Source organism: Mytilus californianus, unplaced genomic scaffold, assembly GCF_021869535.1.
Source record: "Mytilus californianus isolate M0D057914Y unplaced genomic scaffold, xbMytCali1.0.p SCAF_5, whole genome shotgun sequence".
Lineage (NCBI taxonomy): Eukaryota > Metazoa > Mollusca > Bivalvia > Mytilida > Mytilidae > Mytilus > Mytilus californianus.
In genome coordinates this window covers 96,937,200-96,954,962 of record NW_026262701.1, presented here as the reverse complement: position 1 = coordinate 96,954,962, position 17,763 = coordinate 96,937,200, and the positions used below count along the sequence as shown (strand labels likewise).

General features: G+C 32.1%; 1 protein-coding gene across 1 annotated transcript in view; it reads left to right on the top strand.

Moving 5' to 3' along the window:
* Positions 1-16,552, top strand: part of LOC127700331 (uncharacterized) — a 65,405-nt gene extending 48,853 nt beyond the window's left edge. Inside the window, exons 26-34 of the mRNA XM_052203742.1 lie at positions 109-193; positions 480-677; positions 1,578-1,715; positions 3,282-3,385; positions 5,509-5,680; positions 7,370-7,489; positions 8,845-8,991; positions 11,067-11,308; positions 14,311-16,552. Of these exons, the coding sequence (XP_052059702.1) occupies positions 109-193; positions 480-677; positions 1,578-1,715; positions 3,282-3,385; positions 5,509-5,680; positions 7,370-7,489; positions 8,845-8,991; positions 11,067-11,308; positions 14,311-14,479 (1,375 nt within the window). The 3' untranslated portion in view covers positions 14,480-16,552. The remainder of the gene's footprint in view (positions 1-108; positions 194-479; positions 678-1,577; positions 1,716-3,281; positions 3,386-5,508; positions 5,681-7,369; positions 7,490-8,844; positions 8,992-11,066; positions 11,309-14,310) is intronic.
* Positions 16,553-17,763: the final 1,211 nt, after the last annotated feature.

Below are 17,763 nucleotides of genomic sequence, written 5' to 3'. Positions count from 1 at the left end.
CAGTTTTTTAATCTACATTTCCTTGTTTTACAGAAAAGATGTTGTACAAACTTAAACACATTATTTGACACAGTTCAACTTTCTAATTTTCTTTTACTTGTTTTACAGAAAAGATCTTGTGCGTGATGCTACCACTGCTTTGTGGTGCTCCAACAGAGGAATGTCCGAGTCAGAGCTGGTTGAATTGTTAGATGTAAGTAACATTGCATGGCTTAACAATGCCAGAACTCAAATAATTGTATCTTTTTCATAACTACATCATATTTTTACTAATTACATAATTTTAAGATATCTTTTCATTGTTTTACAAATTTCAAACATCCTTCACCACAAAAATCTTCCTTAAAGCATAAAATGATTTAAACTTAATGAGGTATTACTGGAACCAATGTGATGGCTTCAGTTATGACATCTACATTTTTTTGCAGTGCAGAACAATCTTATTAAGTAAATAAATTTGATATGTCATTGAATTGTAGATACCAAGTGCTGTTTGGTCTCCATTCTACATATCCTTATATGAGAACTTGGTTAATAGGAATGGCATCTTAAATTTCTTCCACGATCATCTACGACAGGCTGTAGAAAGGAAGTACATCCCTACAAGTGAAGCTAAAGTCAAAGGTTATATGTGTCTCGCTGATTTCCATGCAGCTAAGGAAACCAGCGACAGAACTGTAAGTGTTTGCTTTTACAGTCTTTATTAAGAAAAATGTCAAAATTATCGTGCAGCGCAGGAACATAAACAAATTTTAACGAGATTTAAAAACAGAGAGAAAAGCAGGGCTCGCCGAGAACAAATACATTTATATTTTCTTTCACTGAACGAATATTGTTTGTATCCTTCAATTTGTAGTTAAACGTATAGTTTCTTTTTTCATCCAAATTGTTGAAATTATTTTTGAATGAAATTGACCTGACTAAATCGCGGACCGCGATGAGCACCCCAAATTGAAGTTTTGTGTAAACATAACCGTTCGTTCGCAAAAGAAGCAAGATGCCGGGAGACTATTAATGTATACCTCACGTTTATCGCTTCATGTTATCCATCAATCTGTATTTATTTGGTAGAAAAATTGATTGCAGGATAGAACAAATAAATAAATTCATCTTATCTCTTATGAACTTCAAGGAATATCATTGGTTGAAAGCGAACACGTGGGGACCCTGTGTATTTGATTAGAGTTAGTTGGCGTGTTTTATTTTAATATACGGTTAGTAGTGGTGTTATGTCCCTTAAAAAAGCACGGCGTTGAGGAAAAATCTGAAACGATTTCCCCGGAAAAACAGATGAAGAAATTGATGATGAACGATTGAAAATAAATGCAGGAAACATATTAAAACTAACAAGTTGTTATTGTTGGCATTTTGTTTTATATAGACCTATGGAATTATGTTGTTAATATTGAAGCCTTGGTCACTTTGATAGGTACTAGTTTAAATGACACATTTGAAGATAGTCGGTAAGGTAATTTTGTTACAACGTGTGACCTAATACGATATATATGGGGTCAATAAATTCCATATGGGGTGAGAGCTTTTTAATGGTGTAGCACCAATCGTAAAATATCTTCCAGGTAGAAGAATTGCCTTTCTTGCTGACCAAAGCTGGACAATTGGACAGACTTAAAGAAACAATTACAGATCTGGAAGTCTTCTATAGATTATCGGACAATGAGGATGGAATTTTTGAATTGATCAAAGCTTGGAAAACGGTAATTGAAATATAAGAACTGAAATGCACGTCCTGCTATTGCGTACTGAGCGCATTTAACTTTTGGACTTTTATTATATGATTTTAAATAGAGAATAGGGCTACAAATGTTTAGAATGTACGTGAAAACCGGTTAAAAATATGTCGGTTTTGTTTTCTTTGAATATAGATTTCTCTAATTAATCCTAGTCACCTGATCCGGTTTTTCAGTTAAAATAAATTTGTCTCAATTTGAGTGACAAAAGGGTCAAAACCACAAAATCATGACGGCGTCACACTGCAAAATCGTAGATTTGCATGGGTTTTTTTTTCATACACCTCTCATACATAAAATACACACCAAAAAAGAATCCAATGACCCAATCGTAGTTCCAGATCGTTTAAACGAAACGTTTTCATCAATAACATGACTTTCAAACACTTATATGTGGGCAGATTTTTCAAAATCGCAATTTAAAGGGAAAGATGCAAGTTTTTAAAGCTTTTTTTAAGAACTAGTTCTTATTTTCATCAAAATAAAAGATACGACCAAATTACGTATACTTTTCAAAAGTTAAAAAGCAAAAGAAAAACCCCAAAGATGATCAGCAGTAAAATTGATATATAGAATTCCTGTAAGTTCTGGAAAAACATTCAATAGGTACACACGACAAAAAAAGATTGGAATTAAATATCATAAATAAAGGCAACAGTAGAATACCGGTTTTCAAAAGTCATAAATCGATTGAGAGAAACCAAATCCGGGTTACAAACTAAAATTAAGGGAAACACATCAACTATAAGTGGAAAACAGAGGAACAACAGGAACACTGAAGTGCAACAATAACAAACGCCAACATACATAGAAACGAACTATTTGAAAACAACTGCCATATTCCTGACTTAGTACAGGATATTTTTTGGAAAAAATGGTTGATTTAACCAGGTTTTATGGCTAGCCAAATCTCCTGCTTATATGACAATGTAAAAACATTTCGCTAAAATGACAACACTACGTGACAGAAATACAGCAGAAACACACGCAAGAACACTCATCACAGAGAAACGCACAAACAAATAATATAATAGTCGACACAACATGCAAACCGCAAAACAACAACGAACATCTTCCATCAACGACAGACTTCACAGGACATCACAAACAGTGATGCTCTTACGTAACGAACATGCAGTCTCGAACTTTATACAATTATTTTCACAATACCAGTCCAAACAAGTTTTATGACAATGATGGTATTGTAAGGCTGTTTTATAATTATTTGGACTACAAACGATAAGACATAACACATTATCCAACCGAAACCATAACAGAAACATCAAAAATAAATACATGAATGTTGGATGTACAAAATACCGAGACACGTCGTATAGCAATGCAAATTCACACTCGGTATAACAGTCATATTCAGAAAATATATGTGGAGTGTACTTATTGAATGTTATCGAACGTAAATGTAATTTCATGTAGAAAATGAAGTACCATAAAAATCAAAAACCCCAAAATGCATCATCTAAACAAGTCTGGCAGATTTATTTAATAATAATAAACTAATCGTTTGATTTCCAGCTTGGTGGATTCGATTTGTCAGAAGAAGCATACATGTCAAAGGTACAAAAGATACCCAAAGAGGATATATTGCAAAATTCTTCATACTTCTGCAAATTGTACAGGTAAAGAAGATACAATTGTAATAGTAGGACGTGGAATCAAGAAAATATATTCGATTATATACATTCAATGTGTAACTTGTCTAATCAAATAATGAAATACTTAAATATCCAACTGAATGTCGAAGGTAAATATTATTTGACTTTGCATTTATTTGTCATTCAATTACATACGTGAACAATCGTAATGTACATATCTAAATGATTGCAGACGACATAAATTAAGACAGTTTCATTATGTGTAAGAAAGATTGAAATCAACACTACACAAGTGTAACAGTCACCATTATGCATTGTTTGTGTACACGCGTCCCAAACATTACAATATTCATTGAGTCTGGACTCGCATAGAGATTGATACAGGAGACGCTTATTCTGCTGAGTCTTGCCACATCCGGTTTCGCTTCATATAGATTTTATTTTTTTCTCTGCGTTTTTATGCTCCGCCGTAGGCAACGGGGCATTACGTATATATATATATATATCTATATATTTATTGAGCAACTATCCCTTTTTCATCGGGGGCCAACACTAGCGGGGAATTGGTGTTTGTGTCATACAAACTATACATTATATACACTGCACGTAAGAAATCGCATTATTATGAAATTGAAAGTGTCAATATAATAGTAATAAAAGTATTTCTGTTAAAATCCAACCGTTGACAATTAACATTTCAAAAAAGGAATGAAAGAAACCTTAAAAGATCAGTGCGATATCTTGCATATTATTAAAAGAGTACACATATGTTTTCACTTTTTCTTAAAATACACATTCACATAAAATTTGCACACTTTCAAACTTTCATACTTATAAATTAATTTATACATTAACATGTTACTACTCATTGCGAGCTTTACTGACTAAGTTCAAATATTTTTTGCCCACTTCATCAACCTTCTTTCTGATATCATCACTGAACAAAAAGGCTATGTCGCCAATGATGTAGATTATTAAAACCAGACAACTGTGATAAAAACACGCCAATTCCTGCATTGAGAAGAAAGTCGTGTAAATCGCAAAAGAAGCGTTCTCGAATATCATTATATGCCTGACATGCCAACAATACATACATAACAAATATTTCAATACCACTTGTTTGACATGTATAACTGTCTTTCAACTTCATGCAGAATAAGACAGCATTCAATGGAAGACATTTTGTTCTAGTCAGAAACTTAAGACAAGAGGACAACAAATCATCTACGTTTGTTAAAAACGGCTGTAATGCTTATGTAATGTAAAATGAACGGTATTCATCGAGGCTTCGCTTTTCAGGGATTTCGGACTGAAGCTTATTACAAGATTCTATACTAAAAAAATAATTAAAAGCTTTTATATTAACTTTCCCATGTATATAATGGTCCAGTCCAGTGAACTGGAATATGCGGTTAATATAATTAAAATATTATTTTTTTTTATCATTTAAGATCGTTAAATAGTTATCATTGACCGCCCGTCCTTCCGTCTTTCCGTCCGTCCCATTTTTGTTTCTGCACTCTAAATTAAGTTTTTCTCATCATTATTTTATAAGACTCCTACACAAAGCTGAGAACCAAAACTCGCAAACAGAGTTCGCAATTGGGCAGTGAGTCACTTACTGTTTTAGAGTTATGGCCCTAAATAACTTGGCAAATTGCAATTTTTTTTTATTTCCTCACTCAACTTAAGTTTTTCTCGTCCAAATTTTATGGAACTTATACACAATGCTAAGATTTAAAACTCGCAGACAAAATGCGAATTTGGGCAGTGAGTGACTACCTTTTAGAGTGATGGCCATTTATTACTTGGAAAATTGCAATTTTGTTTTATAGTTTCCACACTCTGAGTTTACATTTTGGCAGTATTTCATTAACCGTTCTAGAGTACGCACTTTAACTTAAGTTTATCTCATACAAAATTTAAAAAAACAACATATATATGTTTCAACAAACATCAACACTGAAAAAGCTTCGGAAAAATAAACTCCCACAAAACCAGTGGAAACATGAGATGCTGTAGAATTTGTTGGCATGCAGCGGTCATTTTAATAGTTTATACCAAGGATACAAAGGCCATTTTGAAAGTGATAAAATTATAATTGAGTTTATTTAGATACTTGATCGAATTGACCATTCTTTTAACAGTCGATTGGGAAATTTCTTTTTGATCATTGGAATCATGGAAGCAGCAAAAAAGATTTTCAAAACACTGATTAAACAGTTGGAGCTGAACTATGGTGAATCTCATGGGACTGTGGTGTACAATGTACATGACCATACTTGGAAATATCGCTGTAAACACCCAGATGTTATTAAGGTATTTCTATTTAAAAAGTATATTCATTTATTTCTTTTTCAACCATATTCTAATTTAGAAATATCAACCAACAAAGCTTTTAAAGCAGCGTAATTCTAAATCTATGTTTGGCTGTGTCTTGTCTTATAACATTTCATGGTCACGATTTTACTGCACTAGATTGTTTTTCGAAATATATTGTATCTTTAGTGATGCTCGATGCCAAATTATTTGTAAAGAATAAGAATAAGAATATTTATTGAATCCAATTAAAGGGTTTCCGAGCATATACATATATATATATAGTATTAATTATACAGTAATTTTTAAGATGTATCACCTTAAAAATAAATGATTAAATAACTATACTCCATACCAGATGGTGTTTGAAAATAAATAAAATAGACTATTAACTCTCTCTAATACATTAAAAAATAAATAAACTACATCACTACTACATTTATTATTAGTTAGTTACTGGAATGCAAATTTTCTCTTATTTCAAAACAAGTACTTATAAATCTTGACACTGACATATTAACATTTTCAGACTCACATGACATTAACCAAATAAATTGTTCATACTTTGAAATAAAAGGGAAGTTTTTACATTGAATGCGTGCTTCATTAAGAATAAAATTCCGTTCCTTTTCATATGCAGTGCATTCCATTAAAAAATGAAACTCGTCTTCAACCTGCATATTTTTACACTGCCAACAAAATCTTTTATCTTTATCGATTTTTTTTTATATCTACCTTTCTCAATAGCTAACTGATGAGCACTGATTCTAAATTGAGTTAAGCTTTTTCGATACTGAAATTTATTAACTTGACATAAATATGTTTCTCTTTTGAAGATGTTTTTAAATTTAAAATAAGTACGCAATTTTCCTTTTTTAACATTTGCATTATCTTCTATAGTATTTTTCCAGTAAATCCTGTATCTACTAATCAAATTGTTAATGCAAATTGTAGAACAGACTTTGAAGAGCTAATAGAACCGAAAACAGCTAAAAGTATAGGAAACCTGGCTAAGTTGTATTCTAAGAAGACGATTTAAAGAATGTAAATTGCTCTTGCACTTTTGACAAAAGCTTTTGACAAAGCTTCATTCCATAATAAACGTCAAAAATCTTTAAACGCAGATTCGTAACCTTTCAGTTACTGTTTCTTGTATACTTAGAATTAGGTTGTAAACATGATCTTTGGTTTCTTATTTCTTGATGTAAAAAAAAATGTATGAAACTGATTTCCCTGTTTTCAGAATAAAATTATATAAATGTTAACTTATATGTCATTTAGATTTGATCTCTGGTGGAGAGTTGTCTTATTGTTATTATTAACTCAGATATGTTTGATATTAAAATAAATTTAGAAAGCCACAACTTCAAAAGTTTAAAAAAAACAGAAACATTGTCTGTCAGCAATTAATACATAAAAGTTATTCACTGGAATTTACTTTTATTGTGAGGAAATTTTAATCCCTTTTCTTCTTCTAGTTTTGTTGTAGACCTAGCTTAGAAAGATATGTTGAATTATGTTATTGCCTAAAATCTGTTAAAAACAGAAATGGAAAACGCCAATGATGACATATTCATAAGTTCTTGTATAATAAATAGATTAAGAAGATCTTACACTTTGTAACTGTTTCTATATATTTGTCTAAGATTTTTTCTGTTTGAAACAAAAGATTACCTCCATTTTTTATAGGGATTACATGAACTTGGAACTGTGTACAGCAAACTTGGCGAGTATGATAAGGCGGTAAGAGTATACATTGATGCCATAAATCGCCAGAACAGGGTTACAACACCAACACAAAAACTACAGGTATGTAAATGAAAACAACAGATAATAAATGTGTTGCGTCCAAACCGAGTTTCTGAATTTAACTTCATCAGGAACGGACAATCTTTAAAATTTGAGAATTTTGATACAGAATGAGCTAATGATCAAAATGAACCTTAAAGAATAGCCAAATCCATCTAAGATTAACTCCGCTTAAAGGAGTTAGAACCTGAATTTCTCAAAATGTTAAAGTTTTATCAAAGGCGAATTTGAGAAAGATATGTTTTAAATTATACCAGCACCTTAGCACTAACTACAGAGCCGATTTAACGTAAACAGATAGAATAATTTAAAAGCGTTTAACTTTCAAGAAACGAAATAAAAGATTATGATAGGTATTTCATATACTGGTGTCAGACCACCAGTTTAAAATCTCTATATATTCAACCAAATTTTGCAATTTTCACAGCTTTCTATATATATATGTATATCTTTATATATATCTTTATTTCTCAATAAACCATTTACATCGGAATGGTACAGAGAACATATTTTATTGTTTAACTTCATGGAAACCATGTATATCCTGAATCATACATGTATCACCTTTCTACATGCCAATTTTCAACCTATGCTTAAAGTCTTGTAACGAAGAACTACCGTTCGGAAGCCAAATACTACTAAAAATAACCCCTGGTTTTCTGTAAATCTTAAATTAGTATACTATGAATAAATACCCACCTGTTAATGCAAACTCATAGACAGGTAAATTTTATCTCAAAATGTTCTTAAGACTAAAAATATTTCTCTTTCACCAAAAGTTTCATTTCTGCAAATTTGTTGTTAAGTTTAAGTATACAATGACATCAAAAGCACTACTTTATGTCATGAAAGGGCTACTTTTTCATGTGTTCTAAATTGGAGAAAGTGAATTGGTGGTCTGACGCCTACTGGCTGACTAAAAAGACGTGAACTGACAAAGATAGACACCCATTCATCCATACAACGTGAACTGGCCAGGGAGTTTTTTTTTAAGGGTAATATTCCTTTATTTCATGTTACATTTATTTGCAGATTATAAAGTGCATCCTTTTTGTTCTTTATATACTGTACCTGTTATTATCCTTATCATTTATATTTATTTATAATCTATGTTCACTGACTATTTCTTGATTATTTGTTAAACACATATGTTTAATACATATTTAAGATCGAAAGCAGCTTTTGAAAAATGATAACTTGTTATGATATTATGAAAGAGGGGCGAAAGGTACCAAAGGGACATTCAAATTTGCTACCTTTTCTGAGTATATATACTAAGGTAACTTGGACTTGAAATTGATGCATCCTTGATATTAAATGATAGGTTTATATAGCTTAATTTTTCTTTTTAATAGTTGTGTGAGGGGTTGCTTGGTTTATCGTCAGTATACATTCAGAAAGAAGACATGTTAGAAGCTAAGAAACTAATGTTGAGAGCATTAGAATTAGCGACATTTGTATTAGGAAAGAAACATAATTTTGTAGCGGCCATTTTCACAAGGGTACGTATCTGACGAGTTTTAAATGCTACTTATTATACACCCATGGAAAATTATTGAAATATTAGTATGGCATGACATACTCAATTTCTTAGAAATTATCACATACTTGAATAACAAAAAAATGCTTCATTTTGCAAAGGTAATCCAATCGGAAGTAAGCAGATAATATCAGTATACCAGGCTGCTTAGTCTTAATTAAGAACTCCTCGTGCGATCTGGACTGATAAGCATTTAGCACGACCCGGGCTGATCATATGAAAAATGACTCGCTAATTTATTAACTTTGTGGATGGGGATAGTAAAAATTTGTTGATGTTAAAAAAAATCGAAAATTTGTAAACATCTTTTCGTGCTAGAGGTTTTCAAAAAGATTGATAGATCAGTTTATTACTATGCTATTCCAAATAGATTATCGATGTGGAATTTGCAGTAAAAAATTAATTTTGTTGTAAAATAACAATTTAAAAAAATAACATCTTTTTGTGTCAAGATTCCATAAAAATTTATATATAAGTACAATAAGATATTACTACTTGATTCACTATTTCAAAAATTGTCCGTTGGCTACTTTTTTTGAAATGGTAGCCAAAATACATAAAAAATGCAGCAAGCTAGAACATATCCTGAAGTATTTAACGGAAGTTGATTCTCTATGTGTTGCTTTGTTTGCATCAGTATTTATTATTATTTGTGTGTCTCACATAAATAACTACAATCGGGTTCTTTCCCGACGTGTCAGATTTCTTTTTCGTTTATGTTTTTGGGGGGCTTACGAAGGTGGATTCGGGGGTTGGGAGGGGCAGGGTCCCCTTATGGAGCTTCAAATAGGATATATACATAGACTTTTTACAAGTTTCACTCCAAATGTTGGCTTGCCAGCCCCGCCTACTTTTCAAAACCCTGGATCCGCGGTCTAAGGTGTTATTGTTTGTTTATCTTTTCGTTCTTATTTTGTATGTTTTTTAATTATTTCTTGGTTATTTTTGTTTTATTTTTATTCATTTCAGCCTGAAATCAATTTGATAGTCTCTTTATTCTACACTTGTTCTGTTAGGGGACAATGCTGTTCGGTGTGAGCCAATGCTCCGTGTTGAAGGCCGTACCTTGACCTATAATGGTTTACTTTTATAAATTGCAACTTGGATGGAGAGTTGTCTCATTGGCACTCATACCACATCTTCCTATATCTAGACATAGGGTTAGGATTTTTGTATCTTGTATGCATATCTATTGCAATACCATGTGTACTGACAGGCAATGATATAGTGTAAATTTTGCAACAAAAACACCATTTGATATCAAATATTTTTTTTAGAAAGCAAGACATTAGAGCTTCCAGTTATTTTATTAAGGCTGAAAAGTAACATATTTAATTTCTTTGTCCATTTAGAACACTTGTGTATGCATGATTGCTCTGTTTTCAAGATGAGACATTCCGTAAATGATATATAATTTCCGATTACCATACTTGATTAAAGTTTCTTCAATTTAATAAACACCAAAGAGTGCTTTTAAATATCGCTATTCTAATCCTTATCTTTATACAATGGGGGCATGATGCGCATCGGTGACCGAGTGGTCCTACAAATTCATCTACAGCGATCGATAGCTTGTCAACACCGATTTTGTGAGTTCGAACCCCGCTCGTGGCAGATGCATTTGACTCCGATCTTAATTGACTCGGATTGTCAGTTTTCCTACCGAAAATCGGTGGTTTTCTCTGGACACGCCGGTTTCCTCCGCTAATAAAAACCTACCGCCACGATATAGCCAAGAGTGCACGAAGTGGCGTTTAACACCAACAATCAACCAATCAATCTTTATACAAAAAAAATATTTGTTAACATTTCATATCATTTCATTTTTGCACATTTATTCTGTGGTTATCTGCAAGAGCGCTAATGATTAATATCTGCCTTTTAAAAAAAAGCAACATGTCCAATATCTTCATAGAGTTGTTTCCTATTTTTACAATTATTAGACCTTTTGTGTTTCTCACTGAAACCCATTAGTGTTATTGACCCTTTAATGCAATCCATTTATTAAAATAACTTTATTTTATTATGATATAACAGCTTGGCCAACTTTCCTACAAACAAGGCCGTGTAGACGAAGCATTGGCCTATTGTCTACATGATCTGAAGGTGACGAGAAGCGAGGTCGGTACCAATCATCCACGCACTGCCATTGTTCTTAATGAAATTGGGCTAATTTACGATGATAAGAATGACATCATGGCACCACAGCTTTATGAAGCCGCTTTATCAATTTTTCTGGAAACCTACGGCAAAAATTTCCTCGGAACTGGAACAATACGGTATGCAATGAATTTTTATTATTTTTATACAATTTTTCACACTGTCCCAAAAAATGTAGATAGCATACCATCGGTATGGCAAGCTGTTTTACTATTTATTCATACTTCAAGATATCTCATATAATAGTTTTCATAAGATATCTTATATCTTATATGAGATATATGATATCTTATATATTATTTATTGATGTTTTTAAAATTACCGAAATGAATTGTTATACTAAAAAAATAATATTTGTGAAATGTGACCATTCATGTTGTAAATTTAAAATATATGTATGCTTTATTTATATTTGCTTGTGACAAGTGCTTTGATATTTTGTTGCTTTTTGGTTTTTTATCTTTATTTAATTATATATGTATTTGTTTACATGATTAATGGAGAAGAAATCTGTGTGTGCCAAATAATGCGTCCTTTTGTGCCACAAGGTTTTAGAAAACCTAGTATCATTTGTGCCAAAAATGTAGTTTTACGCCTATTCGTCGATACAATATTAACTTTAATTTTACACTATACAACTAAAAGCTGTTTAAAAAAAACAACTAAAAATCGAAATGAAAGCAAGTGACGGCACCATTTGAATGTACCATTAACAAATACATCTGATGCGTTCCAACAGAAAACTTTCAAAGAATTTCAAAATCAACAATCATATTCATTCTAAATAAACAACTTCTGTATGCAACAATACTCCAATCATGTTCTATAATTTGTTATAGACAAAGATAACTTTCAGGTTAATAATTGATAGTTCGTTGCTTAATGTTCAGTGGTAAATATTGTATGCACGTTCATGACCTGAACAAATTAACAATACATTCAATAGGAAGGTTCTGTAATAGGGGGTGGAATAGTTGCAAGCTCTCTCTCTCTCTCCACAAGTGACTTAACTTGGCTGCGAATTTATACTTCGTACAACCAAACGACGCCCACTTTTGCAAGTATTTTACTGCAGGTCTGGAGAAAACCAAGAGTAACCATGTTTCTATTCTCCAGTCATCTGTGGGTCTCCTTAATATAATTATCTTTAACATGCTTTCAACAACTTCAAGAGTTGAACCCTTTTTTCCCTATCTTTAAACAACAACAAAAAAAATCTTTCCAAACCGAAAAAAGTATTCATTGCAAACAGAAACATAGTCTTATTACCTTGAGATATAGGGATAAATCCGTTTGCGCTAAAAATGCGTCATTTGCGCCACAACTCATTTGCGTCAATGCTACGTTTGCGCCACTAGTTTTTAAAATGACTAGCATCATATGCGCCAAAAATAAAGTAAACGATTGCGTAATTGTTTTTAAAATGATAACAAAACATAAAACTATTTTCAGTCCAACAACATAATCATACTAAAGCCTGAGACTTGTAACTTGAGACCCTCCAACAATCTCTACAAATGACTTCTCCGCATGTGTAATTCTGATATCTATCAACGGCTTATGTTTCCTTTTATGAGCTATATGATTTCACTTAACTACTGCTGCATTAGAATTTTGCAATTAAAAGAAAGTAGAGACTTGAAGATTTACGATATTGCCCCAAAAAATAAATGTAGATGAATCCGATTGAAAAAAAAACCAGTCAATTGCAGTACTTATGAAATGCCTCATGGTTCATTGTTGGTGAGAATCGGGGTTGGTGTGAGAGTCGGGGTTGATGAAGTTTCAGTCCCTACGGATGGTGGAAACAAATAGTTGTCATCAAAATATGTGGATAACAGATAATCAGATAACAAATCTACTTTCTCAAATTTTGGAATATCTTGCAACAAAAGTCCCTAGTTCCATAAACTATTCCTTTTATGGTACCATAATTTATTCAGGAGTATCATTTAAAATAAATATTAGTACAGATTAATTTGCGCAAATGAATTCCGTAAATTGGCGCAATTGATACCTTTCAAAAATAGTATATGGCGCAAATGATACATCTTGAAAATAGCAATTGGCGCAAAAGGACTGCTACCGAAATATAATTGGAAGGCTAAGCTTCCCTGCACAATTATAATTACTGTTTGTTTTAACTGTATTTAATTTTAATCAGACAATATTCTTTATATGCCTACATATTTTACCTGTATTTTGTCGGCACATCACAGGATGCAGGCATTCAAGGAATAAACCACATGTACCACGGTGACTGCAAACTTAGGCTTTCATCATTTGGTTAAAAGCGACCCGGTATATTAATATGGGGTTAGTGGTGGTGTTTAGGAAACATCTGAAACATTTCGCCCGGACAACAGATGAAAAAAAAATTATGATGAAAGATTGGAAATAAATTCAAAAAACACATTAAAGCTAACACGTGTTATTGTTGGCATTTGTTTTTGTATGGAAGTAGCGGTTCTTAATAATGAAGACTTGATCACTTTGATAGGCCACTAGAATAAATACCACATGTTTAGTTACACAGGGACGTGTGAAAAAATGGATATCATCCGTCATGCACCTTATATCAATATTATTAGTTACACCATGGAAGTAATATTTAAATATTACTTCCATGGTTACACAGTGTGCTAGTGACTTAATACAATATATATGGGGTCATTAAATTCCATATGAGGTTCGCTCTCACCCCATATAGAATTTTCTGGCCCATATATATCGTATTATGTCACTAGCACACTGTGTAACCATGGAAGTAATATTTAAATGGTGTAACTAATAATATTGATATGAGGTGACGGATGATATCCATTTTTTCACACGTCCCTTTTTGTATTTCCTGATGCCCCCCCCCCCGAATAAAATAACAATAAGTTATTGGAACGGGAATTAGAATTGCATTAGTAATTATCACACAGACAGCGCATATATATTTTCATTATCACACAATTTGTAGTGACGACTGTAATAATTTCAGCTTAATAAATGTTAGAGTTTTTAATCAATTTATTTTTTGACTGAAGAGTGTGGCTATTAATTAATCTTACAATCTGTACTGAGATTAGACAATAAAAATATTAATTGCTTATATTTCCAACTTTTGTTTTAGGTACAATTTAGGAGCGTTTTATTTTGGCACAAATCATTTTGCTAAAGCCAAATACCAGTTTACCGAGTCCTACAGGGTATATGTGTTATTTCTGGGAGAGGATCATCCCGAGACCAAAGCCGTAAAGCAGGCGCTGGATGCTGTTTCCAGTATGGGATCAGACGAATAGAGTGAAATTACATGCGTGATTTAGTATTTTAACACTATGCACTATTTATTAGCGGTATCTGTATATTATATTCTACGAAAAAATCAATTGTTAATCATGAACAATCCAGTACAACATTCTTAGAAAAAAAATAAGCATCATTCTGAAGAAAATTGATTTAAAAATAATCGTTTTTACTTTTAAATGGACTTAGTTTTTGGCAGGCACCAGTACACATTAAACTGACAGCAGCAATCGCAGATTTCACGGAACCCTTTACAAATTTTTTGTTTTACCTGTATAACTTTCATTTATTTTACTAGACAAGTTTCATAGGAGTTCATATTAGTTTTGTCTTTCATTCTAGTTCTAGTCTAAAACACTTTTTCTATACTACTGCCTCATTGAGGCGAGGTATATAGTGATGCACATGTCCGTCCGTTCGTTCGACACACTTTCGGCTTCCTGATGATAATTAAAGTACCACTTGATACAATCTCATAAACCATGCACTTATTTCCCTTGAAAAAAATATTGTTTTTGTTGTTTGTTTCATTGACTATAACTAAATATACACTCGGCAAAATCTGTTTTAAATTTTAAAGGGGCACTAGCTACGAGATATATAAAAAATCTAAAATATGATTTTTTTTGTTCAATCATTAATGGAAGTGAAATAGTGCAATAATAATTCGCTTTTAGCAGCCAGTATGGTTCAGTTTTGCCAAAATAAGCTAAGAAACATTGATGATGAATTTTTCACTTGCAAGTGAATAATTCGACCTCATTGAATCCGTATTCATGTGAACTTCAATTTAACCCCTTAGCTAGAGATGGATAACGCATAAATTGTGCGTGTTAAGTTATTTAAAGGAAAAGAATGTCAACATTAAAAGTGAAACAAAAGTAAATCATTTGATTGACTGATTCGATCCACAAAACATCATTCTTATACAGGTAAAAACGATGATTAACATATATTTTTAATCTATAATATGAAATTAAACAGACATAGAAAAATCAAATTGCACGAGCTCGCAATCTGTTTATATCTATATTTATGTGTATATCGCTTATATGACCATCGGAGGTTTTCGGAGGTCAACTCGATAGTTAATTAGATGGCGTCTAGACTAAAATACACACGAAACGAAGCTACATATTATCGAGCCCATGCCCTGTAAATTGTTTATTTTAGACATTTTATAATTTGGATAAATGTTTTACATTGTTATAAATCAAATACGAGAATTTGAAGCAAATCGGTGAACATGAATTTGACAGCTAGTGCCCCTTTAACATAAGGAAATTGAACCATAAACTAAAAGTTTATCAAGAGTTATGCTCCTTGGGTTTCTATAAAACAATGTTTTTTTCGCGTTTCCTGATTATCCGAATTTGACAGAATTATTTGTACTTGTCTGAACACAATCTTGTGGACCATAATAATACAGATCAAGTTTAGTTTTGAAAGCGGACATTTACCGCCCAAGACTTAGGCTGTGGACGGGTGTATCGGTGATCACCTATGTCTAGTTTTATGATTTATTTTTCAAGGGCTACTAAACTGAATTTCAAATATTTGTAAAACAAATTATAGATGTTAACTATTTATTTGTGTTTCGTTAATTATTGAAATGTCTAATATTTTTAAAATTTGGCAATGCACAAATGAAATTATCCTTGCATTTATCATTTTAAAGCAAAGGTACAAAGCGTAAAACTAATGGTTTCATATGATAATTATGACATCTTATTGATTTTAAAATGTATATTGTATATACATAATATGCAAACTAATAATACACAATGCAGTTACATATTGTTGTTTGATCTTGTATGTTCTAATCAATGTGAAGAATGAAAGTAATGATGCAAACAGAAGCACTTTGTGGTATAAATATTACTACAAACTTTGATATTGAATGTGTATATTTCTACACTTTATATAATTATTAGTTACTTTTTATTATTTAAATATTTATATCTGTAATTTTTTTTATCATTCTAATTTATTGTGAGCCGAGTTGTAACGTAGTCAAACTTTTTGATACTCGTATAATAAAAAGCCGTCCAAGCATCTGGACATCAACATTTTGGATTCTTTTAAGCCATAAACAAATACACAGTTGTTTTATCGCACCTGGTTTGATAATGCGGGCAGACCAATATCAGTTAATTTTGAGGTCACTGTGCCAAGGTAAAAAAAGAGTTGGGTCAAAACTTTGATTCCCGTATGATATCTTTCCTGTCCGACTCCACCAAACAAAATGCCCCGTAGACCAAAAACCCTCTATTGGTTTTTAATTCGCTAAGTCAAAGTTACAGCTCAATCGGTATACTGCAAATGGGATACATCTAACAAAGTCTATCCGAATCATTTTGCAAAAAAATCCGCCGTCAAACAGGTGCTAGGGGCCGTCTTAAACTTGCAGTTAGGTAAAACAGTTTTTTTTTTTTTTTTTTTTTTTCTCAATTTGACTTTGAGATGAAGAACAGCAAAAAACGCTGTTCTTTTGCTTATTGTGTGTTTTTTCCTGTGCATGTACTGATTTTGTGTCATGGATAGATATCCCATATCCTTTGTTTTTCTATAACATTTGAGTTTGCAAATAATATCTATTGAACCATATTTTCAATCAACCTTCAAATATGCCCATTAGATAGAACAAGATCCCTTTTGATTTTGTTGTACGTAGTCAAAGATCAAGGTCATAGTGCCTATTAATAAACTGATATTTTTGTATACCGTGAAAATATCGTTTCGAGGTCAATGGTCTAAAGTCACAGTAACAAGAAATAGATAGAAATTTGGGCAACCTTTTGCTTTTGGGAAAATATATTTTGAACCGTACATCCAAACAAATTTGTTTGATGAAGTTCCTTGAGAAGAAAACAATTTTAGGTAAGACTTCATTTCTGGACAATGACTTTTGGGTCAGAAATAAGATCTCTATGATCAACGTTGAAGGCCGTACGGTGACATGTAATTGTTCACATCTTTGTCGTTGTGTATGTAGATTGTTGTCTGCTTGTTAATCGTTCCACATCTCTTTGCATTTATGTCAACAAAACTTGCACGGGAAGTAACTTTTCGGAGGAAAGACAGTCATTGAATTTGAAACAAATCAGTCGAAGGTCAAGGTCACAGCAGCTATGAATTGACATTTGACTAAATATTTGTCGTCTCTGTCAAATTCAAGGAATTTTTCTCTCTGGATACCGCATTTCAATAATTAAAATTTCAATATAAATTACCAGTAGACTTGACAGTCTTCAACGTCATAATCACGAAAATTGAACTA